Genomic DNA, 20,516 nt, shown 5'->3' with positions numbered 1-20,516 from the left:
CTCCGCCACTTATCAGCTTTGTGACTTTGGGCAAGTCACTTAACTTCCCTGTGCCTCAGTTCCCTCATCTGTAAAATGGAGATTAAGACTGTGAGTGAGCCCCTCGTGGGACAGCCTGATTGCCTTGTATCTACTCCAGCACTTAGAACAGTGCTTGGCACATAGTAAGCGCTTAACAAATATCATCATTATTGTTATTATTATTATTACTATCCTAAGAGCTTGGGCAAGTACAGAACGTGTCCCCTGCCCACAGCAAGCTTACAGTACAGAGAGAGTTTACATCAATATTGGGTGTTGGATGGCTTTTAATTTAGAAGTAATGGAGTGTGTGACCCATTGTCTCAGTGGAAGCTTCTTTGGAGGATGATAACTCCCATTGCTCAGATTGTTCCTCTATCCCCTCCTTGCTCCTTGACCATACCCTCTCTCTGGTATGGTCTCTCTGCTTTCTCTGGCCATACCCATGTCTCAATTCTTACTTGAGATTTAAGCCTTTCTCCAGCATCACGTGCAACTCAATTTCTCATGTTTGAGAACCTGTGAATTTGGAATGTAGCCTGAGGTTAAAAAGAAAATCTCAGTTAAAAATCATTGCTCTCTAATTTATGTCTTAGTGTGAAATGGGAATCAAAAATGACAGATTTGCTCTTGGGCATCAAAAAATAACTTTTAGGGATTCCTGACTATCTCTGTTACCCTGGGTCCCACAACCCTAAAACCACCCCAAAATTTCCTGATTCTTCTCCACCTCTGCTCCCGTAGTATTAAAAAGATCAGTAAATCAATCAGTGGTCTTTACTGAGCACTTACTATGAAGAGAGCACTGCATTTAACACGTGGGAGAGTACAAAACCACAGAATTGACAATCTAAATTAAGGGGAAATGGTCAGTGTCAGGGAGATATTAATGTTCGGGAACTAGGGTGCATGTGGGCTGGTACAAATGAGCGTGAGGTAGTGGAAATATTGGTGGTTTAACCTTTTTACAAGGTTGTACCGCCTGTCAGTATAACCATTTGATGGGTCACTTTTGATATCAGTAGGACATGGAACATGCCTTATGGTAAGTTAATATTCAAATTGCCAGAGCAAGATGGGCTGATTGAAATGAAGTTCATAACCTAGCTTGGCAAACTGCCATCATTAATGCATTTAAATAGACTTGTTTACTGGGGCATCAACCTCAATTTGCATCATTTTTTTATTAGAAATAGTCATCCATTTGCTCTGTCTACATTACTCGTGCTACATAGTAAATGAAATGAATCAGTCTACAATAAAGTTATAACAACTTTATTTCATAGCAGTGGTTGGATTTTTAGAAATTGAGGACATGGGTCATTCTTGACTTTGGGGGATAAAGGTGATGTGTCTCCTACCCTTTTTTAGGATTTTCTCTTGGCCAGGGTGTAAATATGGTTTTGTTTGGAGGTTTTTTGCACTTAAAGTGGTTATGAAAGTGCTTTAAAAGTTAAAGCCTATCAAAAGCGATATACTTGAATATTTGAATGCCTTATAGTTATGTTTCCTAATTGCTTTCCATTCATTCAGTCTTCACTTTGGGATATTCAGATGATAGTGTAATGGTCAAAAAATGATTGTTTGGAAAAAATTATAGGCCATTCCATCTGAATAGTCCCAATTCCAAGTGTAGTACATAGTACTGAATCCATATCCCTTAAGCAAGAAAAACAGAGATCTGTGTCCTTATTTCAGCTAGAGGTAAGTGTATTATTATTTAAGCTGTCCCAAAATTTTGTTAGTGTATATGCAGTGTTACCACGACCGTCCTCCTTGAATCCAGAGAGAAATATATTTCTTCTTTAAAGTCTAGCTAGTATTTCTGTACTAATGAAACATGGGAAGATCATTCCATGATTTAGGTGGCTATCATTAAGGTCTGGAAAATGGAAAAAAAAATCTTATCAAGTAGTGAGATTTCAGTCTTCTTATTTATACACAGTCTTGAAATAAATGAAAGGAAGATAGCCGATCTCTGGTCTCTCAATTTATAAAACAAACAGCTACCCCGATGTTGAGGAAAAATATACTACTCCTAGGGTGAGCATTATGAGTCGTGGCTCGTATTGGCTTAGTTGTTCCCCAAAAAAGAAAATGTTTTTATTAGTTGTGTAATAAAAATTGAAGAACCGGTTTGAAATGACATTTTGTGAAGCTTTAAAAGGTAATTTGAATGAAATTATTTCAGAAAGGTTTTGATTATTATATCTGTAGAAATATAGAGATAGATATCTCTATATGTATACATATATGTGTGCCTATATATTAATCTCAACCATTAATTTATTTGCAGGTTGTAAATTGGCTTGAAGGACCAGGATCAGAACAACTAAGAACCCAGTGGGGGATAGGAGATTCAATCAGGGCATCGCAAGCTTTGCAACAGAAACATGAAGAGATTGAAAGTCAACACAGTGTGAGAGTTTTATGTATTTATTTTTTTTGCAAGTAATAACACGATGATGGTTATTATTAAAAGTAGTAAGAGTGTCAGTATTATCATCGTGGTTATTAATTAGTTGCAAGCAGTTCATTTTAGTAGTGGGCTCTTAGGCATTTTGAGCAATCGGTGTTTTATGGGTTGTAATGTAGAGGAACTTCACCTTTAATAATGCAATGCCTGTTCACTAGATACACATTTTTATCGTCTCTAAGTGAGTAATAATATTTAATTGCATTTTCTTCCCACAGAAAAAGTACATTCTCACATTCTGAAACATTTTTAAATGCACAGTGATTCCTGCTCTGAGCGCATGAGCTGGAAGTCAAAAGTAATGGTTCTGTCACACAGCCAAAGACTTCCGATCTTATCAGTAGGTCCCGTGGGTTCAGCGCATTCCAATGAGTTTTCCTCTCATGTTCATTGTGTAGGTTTAAGATGATTTTTAGGCTTTTGAGTTTGCCAACTGTGCTCCTCGCTTCATGCTCCATTTGTATTGTCACCAGATTGAGGTGTTTATTGATGTGGTCATGTAGAGGAGATGAGGGGTCTTTTTGGAGGGTTTCAGGTTGCTCCCAAAGTCTGGGTTGTCACAATACTGCCAGGTGTTTCCCATGATCGAGGTCGATTTCTGTTGCTGTGTTGGTCCAGCGTGAGCATCCTTGAAGGTCTTCATGTTCCGTTAAAGTTCTGCTCAGTTGTAGGAGGGATTTCCAGGATCGAGAGGCTTTATCTGACCTTGGATCCTTTCTCAAATTCAGATTTTTGTCTGGTTGGTTCAGGATGGTAACGTTTTATTTGCTTCCCCAAATCATAATGGAACATAGAATTGCCCAAATTGTGATGGGGGTGGTGCAGGGGGAAGAGAGAGAGAGAAAATATGAAATATGAGAGAATGAATTATTCTTGGTTCTTGGAGGCCATCTCACCTCCCTTCCTCCTCTTCCTCCCGCTTAAGCGTAATCTCTCAATATTTGCAGAAATGCAGAATTTTCTATAGTACTCTGTATTATTTTTGAACAGATTTTTTAATGCTCTTTGAGTATTTTCCTTCTTTGTCCCTTGACTATTCAAAAAGCCTTCTCTTCTCATTTAATCTCAATCGATAAGATTTGTATTGATGGCCCTAATGCATAAATCACAATTGTTGATTTTTTTTTTTTTACTTTTCATTTCACAATATTATGATTCCATTATTCCCATATTTTGGGGAACCCAAATTGCTTGTTTTTCAATGCAATTAATCCTTGATTAATTATAAGGGGAATTTCTCTTTTTTAACCTGTCATGGATTTCTGTAGACAAACAGATTTCATTATCACAACTTTTTTAAAAAAAATTGAAAGTTTGAAGTGAGATTAAAGTTTTCTGGTAATAGAAATGACATACTTAGTGACTTTAATTGCATTATGGCAGCTGGGCAATCCTCTTTTTTAAAAGAATTGACTCGTTCTCAAACTTCCATATTCATCTAACCCCTTGTCCAGGCAAAGGACGTAAGGGAAGCAGAGACAAGATCTAGTCTAGATTAACCAACTAGGGAACACAGATGAGGGAAATGAGGAAAGGTGGTAATTTCTATTCGCTTGCTTATATGGTATTCAGTACTATGTGTCAAACACTATTCTAAGCACTGAGCTAGGTACAAGTGAATGAGGTTGAACACAGTCCCTGTCCAGCATGGAGCTTACAGTCAAAGTAATAAAGATAATAATAATGATGATGGTATTTGTTAAGCGCTTACTATGTGCCAAGCACTGTTTTAAGAGCTGGAGTAGATGCAGGGTGATCATGTTGTCCCACGTGAGTTTCACAGTCTTAATCCCCATTTTACAGATGAGGTAACTGTGGCACAGAGAAGTTAAGTGGCTTGCCCGAGGTCACCCGGCAGATAAGTGGCAGAGCTCAGATTAGAACCCATGACCGCTGACTCCCAAGCCCGGTCTCTTTCTTAAAAGCAAGCAAGCAAATTGCTCGAGAAAGACCCTATTTAGAAGGGGCAGTCATGAATTTTCAAGTTCCATCCTGCCAGTGAAAAAAGGCATGGGTACTGACGGGGCACTGCTTTTAGCTGGCCGGAAGGAGAGCAGTCCCAGTGAGCAACTGCACTGTGGTCCAGTGTGGGAGGAAACTTCCTAGCGTCCCCTTCCCTTGACTCCTTTCTTTTGTTTCTGGTTTTTTTTCCCCTGCTACTGGATCGATTTGGGAGGGCTTTTTATGACCTTTGCCATTGCAGAGCACCAGGAGAAAATTAATTTCTTACTTGCACTTTCTGCACATTTTCCTCATTCATTAATTCAGTCATATTTATTGAGCGCTCACTGTACTAGGTGCGTGGAAAGTACAATTTGGCAACGGATAGAGACAATCCCTACCCAACAACAGGCTCCTCATGCATATAGGGGTTCTTAGAGAAGCAGCGTGGCGCAGTGGAAAGAGCACGGGCTTTGGAGTCAGGGCTCATGAGTTCGAATCCCAGCTCTGCCACTTGTCAGCTGTGTGACTGTGGGCAAGTCACTTAACTTCTCTGGGCCTCAGTTCCCTCATCTGTAAAATGGGGATTAAGACTGTGAGCCCCACGTGGGACAACCTGATTCCCCTGTGTCTACCCCAGCACTTAGAACAGTGCTCTGCACATAGTAAGCGCTTAACAAATACCAACATTATTATTATTATTATTATTATTAAAATGATGGAAAGAGCAGGGCCTTTGAACTCCCATACTACTAGGGTGCAGCGTGGCTTAGTGGAAAGAACACCCGCTTAGGAGTCAGCGGTCATGGGTTCTAATCCCGGCTCTGCCACTTGTCTGCTACGTGACCTTCGGCAAACCACTTCACTTCCCTGGGCCTCAGTTACCTCATCTGTAAAATGGAGATTAAGACTGTGAGCCCCACGTGGGACAACCTGATTGCCTTGTATCTCCCCCAGCGCTTAGAACAGTGCTCTGCACAGAGTAAGTGCTTAACAAATACCATCATTATTATTAGGGTTGGTCTAATATTAGGCCAAGAATTCATTTCTAGTCCTTTAATGTATTCTTTCAAGTGCTTAGTACAGTGTAAGCACTCAATACCTACCAGTGATTGATTAAAGGAAGATGTTTCATTCATTCATTCAACTGTACTTCTTGAGCACTTACTGTGTACAGAGCACTGTACTTAGAGCTTGGGAGAGTACAGTATAACAACAGACAGACATATTCCTGCCCACAACGAGCTACAGTTTAGAGGTGGGGAGACAGACATTAATATAAATAAGTACATTACAGATACGTTTGACTCGGCTGTCTATTGTTGTAGGACTTCTTTTCCTTTGTAAGTAGGAGAAAGTATGAGAAATGTCTAGGTTTAAATTTAATATCAAAGTGGTTTAGTTCCTTAAGGTTGGAGAAAAACGTACGGATCACGCCAATAACCTTTCCAGATTGTTGCGGGAAAGATGATTGTACTGGGATTAAGCCGATATGATTCCCTAACAGAGACCGAGTCCTCAAAAGATGCTATTCAGTAATCAGAGGGATGCAGTGGGAAGATTACAATTCTTGCTCCAAAGAGTGAAAAATCACCTGCCAAAATCCAGGTGTTTGTTATCAGCAAACTGCCACAAAGGCATAACACAGAATTTAGTTGGCTTGGGTGCTCTAATTTTGTAAGCTTCAATTATGGTCCATAAAGCTCTCTGAGCCGGTTACTGAAGGGGATTTAGCCTCTCTAAACACAGGATCCATAATTTCCTCTCCGGATGCTAGCCAGTTTGGAAATGTTTTGGATTCTGTGCTTGAGGGAGCCTGGAAAAATGCCTACTTTCTTTCTAGCTTGGTTTCGTAAGGTGTGTTTATGAGCATCTTTTCTTCAAAGAGATCAAATCTCTGTACCGCAACTTCAGATCCTGCTAGACCTTGATTAGCACCCTTAATTGGTTCCGCAAAAACAGTATTAGGCAAAAGAGTGCTCAACAAAGCATAATGTGTCTTCTGAAATAATGAAACATGCATTTCCCAGATCCAAATGGTGTGACTGTAATAAAAAGCAACGATCCAAAATGTGATAAGTAGGTGCTAAAAGAAGGGTTATAAGGGGGACCGAATACTGCGTATTTACATTTTCTTAATGTATAAATGACTCAGTGAGGAAGAAGGCAGAAAAAGAGAGAGCCGAGTAGGAGTCAAAGAAGAAAAATTGGGAAACAAAATAAATCACTGGAGTTCTGGAAAAAAAAACCATGGAGGTCGGGCGATCGGATATAGTGTCCATGCACACAAATCCTCTAGTCTCCTCTATCCAGGTGCACTGTCACTTCCCATCTCAATTTAATGATGATGTTCATCCCCAAACATTTCCTAAGATCCTTCAAGTTGCTTGGCACTGCACCAGGCTCTTGGGTTTGCAAAGTCTGATGAAATAGGGGTTTTATACTAGGGATTAGTCCCACCAGTCTAACTGATGCACTGAAAGAAATAGCCATTCTTTCTTCTCGGTTCTGTCCTCTGAATCAATCACTCATATTTATTGAGCACTCACTACGTGCAGGGCACTGTACTAAGCGCTCGGGAGAGTACAGAACAACAGAATTAGCGAGCATGTTTTCTGCCCATAATGAGCTTGTAGTCCAGATGGGGGGACAGACATTAATATGAATAAAACCCTGAAGAAGCTGGAATGTGATCGAGTGTGGTATTTATTGAAATTGCACCACTTAAGTGGGTTTGAACCCATTTAAATAACCCCCAATTGACATTTAAGCAGGGTATTAGTGTCTCTTGAATCCTATAGATTTAAAAAGTTGAAATAATTAGGATCGTTAAGTACTCTGCAGCTAGCCACATCTCCACATAACTTTCTTGTAGAAGATATTTTACATTGGTTTTCAAAACCTATCTTATTTGTATCTACCCCAGCCCTTAATAGAGTTTCCGGACCATAGTAAGCGCTTAACAAATATCACTGTTACTATTATTATGTCAGGTAGCCTTTGGAAGACCAGGTTCAAAATTAGAGATGTAAATTTTTTCTAACAGAATCCCTAGGGCTGCATATGTTAATTCCCAAACTCACCAGAATATTGTGGAGGTGTTACAGAGGAAGGTTGAAGAATATTTGAAAAAACATGCCTAGATGTGGAAATATATAGCTCTGTATTTATTAATAGCATTTATCTACAGTTCATTTTGGACTTCCAAATGGGTTTAATAACCATTTTCAACATGGCTCCAATTTGGGGGTAAGATATTAAAAATTGTCGAGAGCCTTATTAGCATTTTGACTGTGCTGTAATTATCAGGTGTGAAATTAAAATACGGTATTCTTAGCTTGTGGTTTTAAAGAAAAGTTTACTTATACAGACTTGGGGAAGTATTCAGATTTACCTAATGACGTAGAATTGCAACGAAGCTTAGTAGGGTAAGACTGCGACAAAACTTTAAAGGCCAAATATATCCAGTACATTCTTTTCCAAAACTTGGATCCACAATCCGTATCTGTATTACTGACCTGTTGGCCCAGTATAGATATTTGCTAATGGAAGCATAAGCTCATTCCTCGCTGCACAATTATTATGATCTCTCAGTTCTAGAAGGGTTGACTCATTTTTGTATCTATGTCTAAAGATGAAGCTACATAGATATAGATCCATTTGTATATTTTGCTGAGACAGAAAGTGAATTGTCACATTTATAAGAGATTTTGTTTGAATTTAGTAATTCCCCAGTGTTTGAGCTGTCTTTGTAAACTATTGACTGATTATCTGATTGACAGGCTCAGGAAAACTCAATTATTAGCATCCACTTGTCTTCTCGAGTGGCTTTTATAATTCTACATGTAGTACCATTCTCTTCCAGCCCATTTTAAAGTAGGGTTCCTGTGGTGTTAAAACTAGGGCTGTCATATTAATTAAAACTTCCACAGCATATATGGTGAGAGCATTTGCTAATTCGGCTTAAACTCCAATTTGAACAATTACATTTTCTTAGTCTGTAATTCTCTTACCATGTGGTGTTTTTTTTAAACACAAGCTCTGTGTGCACTATTGCAATATGGCAGTCCCTTTACACTGTCAGCTCGTTGTGAGAAAGGAGTATCTCTTCCACCTCCATTGTACTGAACTCTCCCAAGTAATCCCCATTTTACAGATGAGGTAACTGAAGCATTCATTCATTCAATTCATTCATTCAATAGTATTTATTGAGGGCTTACTATGTACCAAGCGCTTGGAATGTACAGATCGGTAACAGATAGAGACAGTCCCTGCCCTTTGACGGGTTTACAGTCTAATCGGGGGAGACGGACAGACAAGAACAATAGCAATAAATAGAATCGAGAGGATGAACATCTCATTAAAACAATAGCAAATAAATAGAATCAAGGCGATGTACATTTCATTAACAAAATAAATAGGGTAATGGAAATATATACAGTTGAGCGGACGAGTACAGTGCTGAGGGGATGGGAAGGGAGGGGGGAGGAGCGGAGGGAAATGGGGGGAGGGCAATTAAGTAACTTGTCCAAGGTCACACAGCAGACGAGTGGCAGAGTCGGGATTAGAACTCACGACCTCTGACTCCCGAGCCCAAGCATGGGCCTGGGAGTCAGGGGCCCTGGGTTCTAATCCCGGCTCCTCCACTTGTCTGCCTTGTGGACTCCCTAAAAGGGGGTGAATTTCAGGGAACCCTGAAAGAAACACTGCGGCTGTTAGGTCCCCGGAGTTTGTGTTTAAGGGAAATCCTGCAATACGATAGTGTTTCTTCTCACCTGATCCAGTCACTGCATTGGCAGTTTGTGTGAAAAGTGTGTTTGTGAGATAAGGCAGGGAAGAATCCTAGCGGATAAAGCACTGTCCTGGGAGTCAGAAGGACCTGGGTTCTAAAACTAGCTCCACCGCTCGTCTGCTCTGTGACCTTGGGCAAGTCACGTCACTTCTCTGGTCCTCGGCTACCTCATCTGTACAGTGGGGATTAAGACAGTGATTATCTTGAATCTACGCCAGCGGTTAGTTCAGTACCAGCACAGATGCTTACAAAATTCTACAAGTATTATTATTATTATTAATCAAGATGTGAAAGTTAAAGGGAGGTGAGATACCAGGTGGGGAGGAATTCAAGCAAAGCCTTGGAGCAGCTTTGGGTTCACAAAACCCAAGGTTCTCATCAGGGGAACCTGCTTTCGTCGATTCACGTTGTAGCTGTATATTACTTTACAAGTCACACCGGATAGGCACGGGCTAAGAGATTTTCATCTTTAATATAGGATGAAAAAATGCTTAGCCCGCCGGAGTCCTTCGAAGACGGCAAAAGAAATCTGTGGTTTCTTTTGTTTTTATCTGAAAGGGTACTTGAGAAGTTAAGAATTCTGCGAGCGGGCGCCGGGCTAGACAGTCCGTTGAGGTCCCTGTCAGCTCTGTGATTCCACGATCAACCTGAAAAATGAGTTTCAGCCAATAGGTTTCTCCTCAACTGGCTAACGGACTTGGGAATGGAGTCCGAAACCAAGGATTCGGTTCCACGATAAACCTGAAAAATGAGTTTCAGCCAATAGGTTTCTCCTCAACTGGCTAACGAACTCGGGAATGGAATCCCGAAACCAAGGATTCGTTATTCGAACCAATAGGTGGTGCTGCATTGCCACGTTTAAATGTGCGTTGCGGCCTTCGGAAGGTCACGGTGACAGTGAGATGCTCTAAGCCTTATATCTTTCCTGATAGGTGGAAGATCTCAGACAGCCCTGCTCATGCCCTTTTAAGTATTTGACACGGTTCTTCTTTTTGCAAATTGACGTCAGCCCTCAACATCGGAAATATTCATAACTTTTCAACTGACTAGACCAAAATAGCAAGTGCGGCGTTCTTCAGATGCGGATCAACGCAGAATGTAAATTAAATTGCGGGGATTCCTTAAAATTGAAAACTGAATGTCTCCCTTTGGGAATTCGTTTTATTAAAGAATTGCTGTCTTTAGCCTTAGATTAGAGCGGGAGAATTTGCTTCTATACTGATTTTAGAAGGAACAGCGTTTTGCCTGCAAAATCAGTTCCACACAAGATGAAAGCTAAAGCAAATGAAAGCAAATCTATAGGCCCGAACGTCGACTCTCACTAAATATAGGTTATAATGTGACTTCCCAACAAGAGTCATTGTCATCATGAATGAAGAACTCTGTTTGAATACCACCATTCTTAGTTGTTAAATTAGGGGAAACTAAATCCATCAATTACTGGAATTAATTGAGCATTCACTTTGCGCAGAGCACAGTACGAAGCTGTTTGGGGAGTACAGTACAACAGAGTAGTTGGACACTTTTCGTATCCTCTTCAGCGCTCAGAACAGTGCTTTGCACATAGTAAGTGCTTAAGAAATGCCATTATTATTATTATTACATCAAAAATGGATTTTTCAATTTCTGAATGCTAACTTCTCTGTGCCTCAGTTCCCTCATCTGTAAAATGGGGATTATGACTGGGAGCCTCATGTGTGACAGGGACTGTGTCCAACCTGATTACCTTGTGTCTTCCCCAGCTCTTAAAACAGTGTCTGGCACATAGTAAGCGCTTAACAAATGCCATTATTATTATTATTATTACATCAGAAATGGATTTTTCAATTTCTGAATGCTAACTTTCTGTGCCTCAGTTCCCTCATCTGTAAAATGGGGATTATGAGTGGGAGCCCCGTGTGTGACAGGGACTGTGTCCAACCTGATTACCTTGTTTCTTCCCCAGCTCTTAAAAACAGTGTCTGGCACATCGTAAGCGCTTAACAGATACCATTAAAAAAAGTACTACCTAACGCTCTTAGAATTCAGAACTCTGCCATGAGGAAAATAGATGGAGTGTTAGTTTAAGAGACATATCTGTTCTATTTCAGCTAATCATTTTGCATTAACGTATGTAACCCAAGAGATTCCACAATGTGTCATCTTATAGAAACAGAAAAGATCGATGCTGCCGGAAATGGATGTAGAATAAATAGGCTCCATCTACACCATCTGCCAGAGGCCAGTGATAGATAACTTTCCAGTGTATTACTTGTCCTATTTTTAAACGGTTTTAAGTTTAGAAAGGTTTTGTTTCCCATTGGAACTTTCTCCCTTGGACATTTTTTTTCTTGACATTAAGATCATTTGCCTGGATGAAGGGTGTAAAATCAATCGATTCCGCATAAACAAATTGAAATCTTCACGGAGATCACTGCTCCTCATCTGCAGGAATGGTTTGCGGTATACGTGGAGCTCAATCAGCAGATTGCAGCCCTTCTGAACGCCGGGGACGAGGAGGACCTTGTCGAATTGAAGTCACTGCAGCAACAACTCAGCGATGTGTGTTACCGGCAAGCCAGTCAGCTGGAATTCCGGCAAAACCTCTTACAGGCAGCTCTCGAATTCCACGGGGTCGCCCAAGATGTAAGTTATCCTGTGGACTGACCTGCTAAAGTGGCCAACTTTCCAACCGAGACACCCGAACTGCCTCCCTGCAGGTTTGCGTGCCTGCTAATCCTTTTTCCCTTTCATCACTTAAGTCCAACGTAGTATACAAATGATGCTGAAGAGAGAAGGTCATTTGTGGGTGGCAAAGAGAGGAAAAATATCACTTACTGGGTACACCCTGGATACAGGAGATTAATTACTCTGAACACTTTTTATTGTTGTGTGGTATTTAAGTGCTTTCTATGTGGTTGGCACTGTAAAACAGCTGGGGTAGGTACAAGGTAATTTTCCACGAAGAGTCTGTGTTTCAACATAGTAGACTTACTCCAGTATGACTGCTTCATTAATATTTCATTTCTAACATAGTGGAAACTGGAGTGTGCACCTCTATTAACTTTTTACCATCCGCCATTCCGGAAGTACCCATACATCTCCCCGATCCATGCGTCCCTGTCTTCACTGGGTAATGTGTTCTAATTCCACTCGGTTGTCTTTCACCCGTTTCATCCTTTTCAAGTACAGTTTAGAAACATACCTCAGTGAACCATTAGACCTATTAGATGTTGATTACGTCAAGGTTATCTCTTTGGTGTCCTTCTGATTTAGTTATCTCAGCAGTTGGATGGCTTATTAGGGATGTTGTGCGTAGATGTTGCCCCGGCTGATGGAGCATCGATTCAGCAAACTTTAAAACTGCTGGAAGAGAAGCTGAAAAGTGTCGGTAAGTGGATTTAAAAAAAAAATGCATAAGTTTAAGTGTGTATTGTCTTTTGTGTTCCTTTGCTCAGACAGTGAATCAACGTACAAGGAATGAATCGTTCGGAGGGGATGACCATTTGGGAGAAAGTGAGGGGAAAGGGTCTTCTTCCCAGGAGGGGATTTTGGGGGTACGCTGGTCATCCGCTTCACCGTAGCGCTCCATCAACTTCCCCTTCATTTGGCCTTCCTTTCCTTTCCCTCCTGCCCTCTTATCCCTACCTTGAACGTAGACTAAAATCCGGCATTCACACTGCAGGAGTCAAAGTGTAATTGGCTGTGAAATGTTCTGTGAAAAATCCGTATGAAAGATGATGTGCCATAAAAGGAATTCTGCAATTGCCCTATTCTGACCTCGCGAGAGGTCCTTCGATTTGGTCCTGAGCTGTTATTTTCCCAAACTGGGAAGACTGCAGAGGTGACTTTTGGATCCTCTCAGGTAGGATCCAGTTGTCTCAAAGTTATTTCCTCCGGTTAAAATCAGGGTCTGCTAGAATGACCAAGGCCCTAATGGAAGAAAAATATCTATCTTTCCCCAGCCCAACCTGCAAGAGATTCCAGGTTTCTGTGGAAATAAAACTAGGGAATAGAAGGGAAGAATGAGGGAAATGAGGTGGGGTTTGGAGGGTAAAATTTGTGATTGTCATCCAAAGTAGCGCGTGCCTAGAGCTGTATTAGCTATATATACATCAGCTGCACATATCTGGAACGTAATGCTCACTTGCAGCCTATCGGACATACAGCTCTATGTAGGAGCCGCCCATGGAGGATAGTGGGCCACAGCAGGAAATGGAAGAGTGAAATAGCCAAGGCCGTCTTGCCCTGCCTGCCCAATCCCTCACCACCTCCACCGGTGGCCCGACTCCTTGCTCCGGACTAGAGAGCCGTGGTCACGGGCACGGAGCCACTCGTCATGGTTCCTGGAAACATTCCTCAAGAGAGCAGCCCTTGAGACACCACAGAACCCTCATTAGCCCAAAGCAGTAGCCATGTCTACTAGCAGAAGGCCAAGTCTGCTGCGAGGGGAATATCTCTGGGTGTTGGTGTGATTGTAGTGTGGAATGTGTGAAAGTGTGTATGTGAGAAGGGAGTTTTTTTCTCTGCCTTTCTCCCACTGTCTCTGTTTTCTCTCTCTATCCCTGTTTCCTTCCTCCTCCCTCTAAATCTCAGGTGATTTTTCTCACCCAGAGGGGTATGCCCTCTCCATTGTTTAAAAAAAACCCCATAAAGTGCTAAGCAGACTCCATTAACTTAATAGCAACTGGAATAAGCACATCCCAATCTCAAGAATTAATATACTTCTTTCTAATAATTGTGGTATTTGTGCCAAGCAGTGTACTAAATACTGGGGCGGGTACAGGATAATCAAGTCTCACAGGGAACTCGGTCTAAGTAAGAGAGAGCACAGTTATTGAATCCCCATCTTGCAGATGAGGGAACTGAGGCACAGAGAAGTTAAGTGACTTGCCCAAGGACATGTAGCAGGTAAGTGGCAGAGCCAGGAGTAGAACCCAAGTCCTCTGACTCCCAGGCCCATGCTCTTTCGACTAGGCCTCACTGCATTTTTAATGCTAATTTTCTTAGCTAGCCCAGATCCCTTGAATGGACCGAGGGGATAGTTCTAAATTATGGTTTCCAGCATAGCTCTTTCATTAATGTGCTTCTCTCCGGTCCCAAAGGAGAATTTTCCTCCCCTAAAGTGATAAGGACTTGCTATATTTTCATCAGATTCATGTTTTAGAAGAACCATCAACAATTAGTTTGATTAAGCAGCTCTTAATTGAGTGTTCTTTTGTTTTGTTTTAGATATAGGTTTGCAAGGTTTGCGGGAAAAGGGTCAGAGTCTTTTGGATCAGATCTCTAACCAAGCGTCGTGGGCGTATGGAAAAGATGTAACCATTGAAAACAAAGAAAATGTGGACCACATTCAAGGAGTGATGGAAGATATGCAACTTAGAAAACAAAGGCAAAGTCTAGCTGATAATGTTGATTTGTATAGGGGAATTTAAATGACAGAGATAGTATTTCATAATGATCTCTTGATCAAAATTGGAATGTCCTAAAGGAGGAGTCTGGTTTACAGAGAAAAGTATAATTGCTTAAGATTTTAATGTTTTTCTTACTAAATAGGTTTACACATGGCTTTTTCTCAAGGGCATCATTTAACTTTGGCCCTTTGGGTAATTTGGCAGATGTGTGCCAATGAAAAAAAGCCAAATTGGAGTGCTTGGGTTTTTCTTTTTTTCTTATTGAATGGTATTGGGAGCAAGATGTGTTGGATCAGCATTATGGAAAAAAGTCTTTAAGATTTCATCCCTGATGCAGACAGTTACTTTAGTGCTTACACGGTCGTTTTGAGTGCAGATGTCTTTTGAAACTTGGCCATTTTGCAGTCATTTTCAAAATATTTAAAATATAGTGTTCGATTTGGCCACATTTTTGAGGGTACCAAATTAAAAAACCGAGTAAAAAAAATGACCTCACATCTTTCCTTCTCTTGAAGTGAATTTATTATTACCCTCGCCCTCTTGGCCATTTTAATTCACTTGAAGATTGTAGTTTTTGATTTTAAGTTCTCAAAAGCAGTGTATAGGTATATGAAAAGTACATGTAAGCAGTGTATTGCCTGAATGTGGAGAAGGAAAGTGGAAAGAGGTGTTTGGAGGCAGAAAGAGCTCTTTGGGCAGCAAGTTCTTACCTGTGGCAGGAGTGAAGAGTAAGGAATGGGGAAAGAAGATTAATTATAGTATTTGTTAAGCACTTATTATGTGCCAAGCACTGTTCTAACCGCTGGGATAGATACAAGGTTATCAGGTTGTCCCACGTGGGGCTCAACAGTCTTAATTCCCATTTTACAGATGAGGTAACTGAGGCCCAGAGAAGTGAAGTGTCTTGCCCAAAGTCACACAGCTGACAAGCGGCAGAGCCGGAATTAAAAGCCACGACCTCTGACTCCCAAGTCCCTGCTCTTGCCACTAAGCCACGCCGAAGTCCTACCCTACTAAGCACTGTTCATTGCTGAGGTTTCGACTGTGGCCAACTTAGGGATGTGGACGTTGGCTCAGCGCATTAAAAATAAGAGAAAATCCAGATTGCCCTAGACGGTAAACTCATTATGGGCAAGGAATGTGTCTTCTAATTCTGTCATATTGCCCTCTCCCAAGCACTTAGTAAGTGCTCAATAAATACCATTGATTGACTGACTGCCCAGAAACTTAGTTTGAGTCTATGTTAAAATGCAGAGGATGAAAACGTATTCAGGAAAGAGATAGCAGAATTCCTAAACTTGGTTCTGACCCATATAAGCAATACCCAGCTCCCTAATCCTGTCATTGAGTAGTACCCTGAAGATAACCCTGCTTTATGTTCAGCGATCCTCGTGTTTGGCCATCTCCCCCGGACTGGTCATTTTTAGAGGCGACTTTGCAAAGTGATCGTTCCCTTTCTTGAATGCAGTACGGTTCCATTTTCGGCATCGCTAGCGGAGAAGGAAAAGGGACGGAAGCAGGGTGGATCAGGGTCTTCCCTGGAATTTTCACGGGAATTCACAGGGAAGCAGGAGAAAAGCTACCGGCACAAAGCTCTCCTAATCCCTCCCGGGTGAAACACCCTCCAATAGTTGGTTGGGATTCCTTGATCTTAGAAGGAGACCTGACTTTTAGGCTGTCGAAAAGTCCATTTTAAAAATCTAGTAACCCCTTTCCTAGGGGCTAATTCAGTGGGAGGTGGAAACCGATAGTTACGTCTTCCTTTGTTCTGCCTTGGAGACGAGATGGGGCGAGGAGGGCAGCGGAAGTAGGGCGAGAACTAATAATGGAAGATGAGGGAATGAAAGCTGGCAAGAATCCTGAGGTGGGCGTAATGGGAAAGGCTGGCTTAGAGAGGACTATCAAAACCACCACCAGTCGGGTTCACCACCCTCAGTCACCACATTGAATTTTGGAAACTGAAATGCTATCTGTGATTTCGCTTTATTTGGGAGAATGGAGTTTAAAATCTATCCCGTTTCTTAAACAGTGTTAACGAGTCTCACTATTTTATCGCTGAAGCTCCTGCTCTGTTGATAGGTCCAATAGAGATTTCTATAGAACATCAATGAGTAAATTTGGTATGTCAGTCATCAGCTTTTTGTAGAGAAATTAGAATCTTCATGTTTTATTGTTAAATCTTACTATGCTGATTGGTCCAGTAGAGATTTACATAGGCCCTCAACCAGTACTAACATCTGTTTTGGTTTTTTTTTCTAATGGTATCTGTTAAGCACTTACGCTGAACCAGGCATTTGGTTAACAATGCATTTGCTGGTCTAGTCCATTAATTTTTTCTTTAGTCTTTACTTGGTAGCTTTTAACAATAATGTATTTAAGTGCTTATTACATGCCAAGCACTGGGATCGATACACGTTAAACGGGTCACGTTTAGGGGCTCAGAGTCTAAGTAGGAGAGAGAACGGGTATCCGTAATCTGGATCTGTACCCTTTAAACGCTTGATAATCACCTCCGCCCTATACCACTTATGTACAGATCTATTATTTATTTTTGTGCCTCTCTTCCCCTCTAGACTATGAGCTCCTTGTGAGCCTGGAACATTTCACTAATTCTGTTGTAGTCTCCCAAGTGCTTAGTGTAGAGCCCTGCCCACAGTAAGTGCTCAATAAATTTTTTAAAAATATGGTATTTGTTAAGCACTTACTATGTGCCGGGCACTGTACTAAGTGCCGGAGTAGATACAAGCAAATCGGGTTGACAACAGTCCCTGTCCCACGTGGGGCTGGCCGTCTCAATCCCCAGTTTACAGATGAAGTAACTGAGGCATAAGGAAGTGAAGTGACTTGCCCGAGGTCACACAGCAGACAAGCGGCGCAGCCGGGATTAGAGCCCGTGAAGTTCTGACTCCCAGACCAGGGCTCCAGCCACTACACCATACTGATCGATTGACTGATTGATCGAATCCCCTTTTTACCGATGAGGAGACCGAGGGGCAGAGAAGTTAAGTGACTTGTCCAAGGTCACCCAACTGGCAAGTGGTGGAGCTGGGATTAGAATCCAGGTCCTCGGACTCACAGGCCCGTGCTCTTTCCACTAGCTCAGGCTGCTTCTCTGGCACATGGTAGGCTGCTGTAGCAGAGCCCTGCCGCGGATCCTGCTAGGTGCATGGGGGATAGAGTTTGGACCAACTCCGACAGCTTCCTTTTTTCTTGCTAACCCTGCCCACTAGGAACCCCAGCAAAAAGGCACAGGAGAAATATGGCTAAATGAACATTTAAATAGTCTCCTCTGCCTGGCTTTATCTCTTTTTTTGTTTAAAATAGCATTTGTTAAGCTCATACTATGTGCCAAGCACTGTAGTAAGCGCTGGGGCAGACACAAGCTCATCAAGACACGGTCCCTGTCCCATAGAAGGCTCACAGTTTTAATCCCCATTTTGCAGATAATAATAATGATGATGATATTCGTTAAACTATGTGCCAAGCACTGGTCTAGGCGTTGGGGTAGATACAAGGTGATCAGGTTGTCCCACGTGGGGTCACAGTCTTAATCCCCATTTTACAGAAGAGGTAACTGAGGCCCAGAGAAGTGAAGTGACTTGCTCAAGGTCACACAGCAGACGAGCGGTGGAGCCGGGATTGGAACCCAGGTCCTTCTGACTCCCAGGCCCGTGCTCTATCCAATAGGCCATGCTGCTTCACTTGGCTGCTTCTCTTGCTTAGCGGAGGCTATAGGCCAGGTACAGGGGTCATTCGGATATTGGTTGGCCATGAATCTGAAGTGTCGTCTCCTCTGTTGGATTTCTATAGGTGTGAAGACATGGTAGATGTGCGCAGGTTAAAAATGCTGCAGATGGTTCAGTTATTTAAATGTGAAGAAGATGCGGCCCAGGTAAGGAGGACCTATCATTCGTTCAGTCGTATTTATTGAGTGCTTACTGCGTACAGAGCACTGTACTAAGCACTTGGGAGAGTACAATACAACGATAAACAGACACGTTCCCCGCCCACAAAGAGCTTACAGTCCGGAGGGAGGTGGAGACAGACATTAATATAAGTAAATTACAGACGTGGACATGAGTGCTGTGGGGCCGGGAGAGAGGATGAATAAAGGGAGCAAGTGAGGGTGACGCGGAAGGGAGTGGGAGAAGAGAAAAGGAGGGCTTAGTCGGGGAAGGCCTCTTGGAGGAGATGTACCTTCCATAAAGCTTTGAAAACAGGGAGAAATATTGTCTGTCGGGTATGAGGAGGGAGGTCGTTGTAGGCCAGAGGCAGGACGTGGGCGAGAGGTCGGCGGCGAGATAGATGAGATCGAGGCACAGTGAGAAAGGTAGCATTAGAGAAGCAAAGTGTGCAGCCTGGGTTGTAGGGAAAGATGCCGTAAGCGTTAAGGAGTTCTCTCTTCCCTGGAAGAGAATCTTTTGGTCACAGATAACAAATGGGGTTCTGATGAGAATTCAGCACCTACTCTGCTGTTAGCGTTTCTCACCGTTTCGTTACAAGCAAGGCCTATTTACTGTTCTTCTTTTAGCTCTGTAAGAGTTAGAAGTTGATTTGAAGTCATTTGCATGTTAAAGAACACTTGCTTTCGTTTTCAACTTCGGAGATGAGGTACGAGTCGGTGAGTTGATTTTAACTGGTCAATCGACAGTTAATTTAATCTAATTATGGTATTTGTTAAGCACTTACTGTGTGCCTAGGCCCTGTACCGAGCGCTGTGATGGATACGAGCAATTCAGGTCGGGCGCAGGCTCTGCCTCACATGGGGCTCACGGTCTTAATCCCCATTTTGCAGATGAGGCAACTGAGGCACAGAGAAGTGCTTAAGGTGTCACAGCAGGCAAGCGGCAGAGCCGGGATTAGAACCCAGGTTCTTCTGAAAAAGGAGGCAGGGAGATCAGCAAAGATGCCGATACAGTGGTCAAGGGAGATATGAGAATGCCCAGACCAGCGTGGTGGCCGTTAGGATGGTGAGGAAGGGGCAGATACCAGGAAAAGTTGTGGAGGAAGGAAGAGGAAGTATCAAAGCCCGAATGTGGGGCTTGAAAATGAGGGGAGAGTTAAGGACGATGTCAAGGGACGCGATGGTATGGACAGGCATGATGGTATGGACAGAGATGGGCCAACTATGAACGCGTTACTCGTCTTTCTGCAAGTACACCTTGTGTAAAAAAAAAAATTTCTCCTGCGATCATTAAATTTACTAATTCCAACCTTTGTTGTTTTCTTCTGTCAAGGCAGTGGAATGGCTGAGCGAACTTCTGGATGCACTACTCAAGACTCACATCAGACTAGGAGATGATGCTCAGGAAACCAAAGTTTTGTTGGAAAAGCATCGAAAATTTGTTGATGTTGCACAGGTGTAGAATCCATTACTTTTTCAACGCAAATATTTTTTGTTTTAGCTTTCGGCGTATCATTTCTTTATGGTTATGAGGCATTTTCAAGCTCCAACAGGGTAATTGTGCTAGTCTAGATACCAGTTCCATTGAAATACAGGCATTTTTGCTAAAATATGAGGTTTTGTCATTCGTTCATTCAATCGTACATATTGAGCGCTTAGTGTGGGCAGAGCATTGTACTCAGCGCTTGGAAAGTACGATTCAGTAGAAAATAGAGACAATCCCTGCCCACAACGGACTCACAGTCTAGCACTTTGGATAGTAATAATAATAATAATTGTGGCATTTCTTAATGGGGAAGCAGCGCGGCTCAGTGGAAGGAGCCTGGGCTTCGGAGTCAGAGGTCATGGGTTCGACTCCCAACTCTGCCACTTGTCAGCTGTGTGACTGTGGGCAAGTCACTTAAGTTCTCTGTGCCTCAGTTACCTCATCTGGAAAATGGGGGTTAACCGTGAGCCTCACGTGGGACAACCTGATGACCCTTGATCTAC

At 42.2% G+C, this 20,516-nt stretch overlaps 1 protein-coding gene across 4 annotated transcripts in view; it reads left to right on the top strand.

Moving 5' to 3' along the window:
- SESTD1 (SEC14 and spectrin domain containing 1) overlaps positions 1–20,516 on the top strand; it is an 85,141-nt gene that overhangs the window by 59,219 nt on the left and 5,406 nt on the right. For all 4 annotated transcript variants that reach the window (XM_039913053.1, XM_029072131.1, XM_007671285.2 and 1 more), the window contains 6 exons: positions 2,318–2,440; positions 11,661–11,855; positions 12,486–12,600; positions 14,442–14,601; positions 18,434–18,515; positions 19,861–19,983. In XM_039913053.1, the coding sequence (XP_039768987.1) occupies positions 2,318–2,440; positions 11,661–11,855; positions 12,486–12,600; positions 14,442–14,601; positions 18,434–18,515; positions 19,861–19,983 (798 nt within the window). The remainder of the gene's footprint in view (positions 1–2,317; positions 2,441–11,660; positions 11,856–12,485; positions 12,601–14,441; positions 14,602–18,433; positions 18,516–19,860; positions 19,984–20,516) is intronic.

The sequence above is a fragment of the Ornithorhynchus anatinus genome, chromosome 9 (assembly GCF_004115215.2).
Source record: "Ornithorhynchus anatinus isolate Pmale09 chromosome 9, mOrnAna1.pri.v4, whole genome shotgun sequence".
Lineage (NCBI taxonomy): Eukaryota > Metazoa > Chordata > Mammalia > Monotremata > Ornithorhynchidae > Ornithorhynchus > Ornithorhynchus anatinus.
This window is presented reverse-complemented; position numbering and strand designations above follow the sequence as displayed.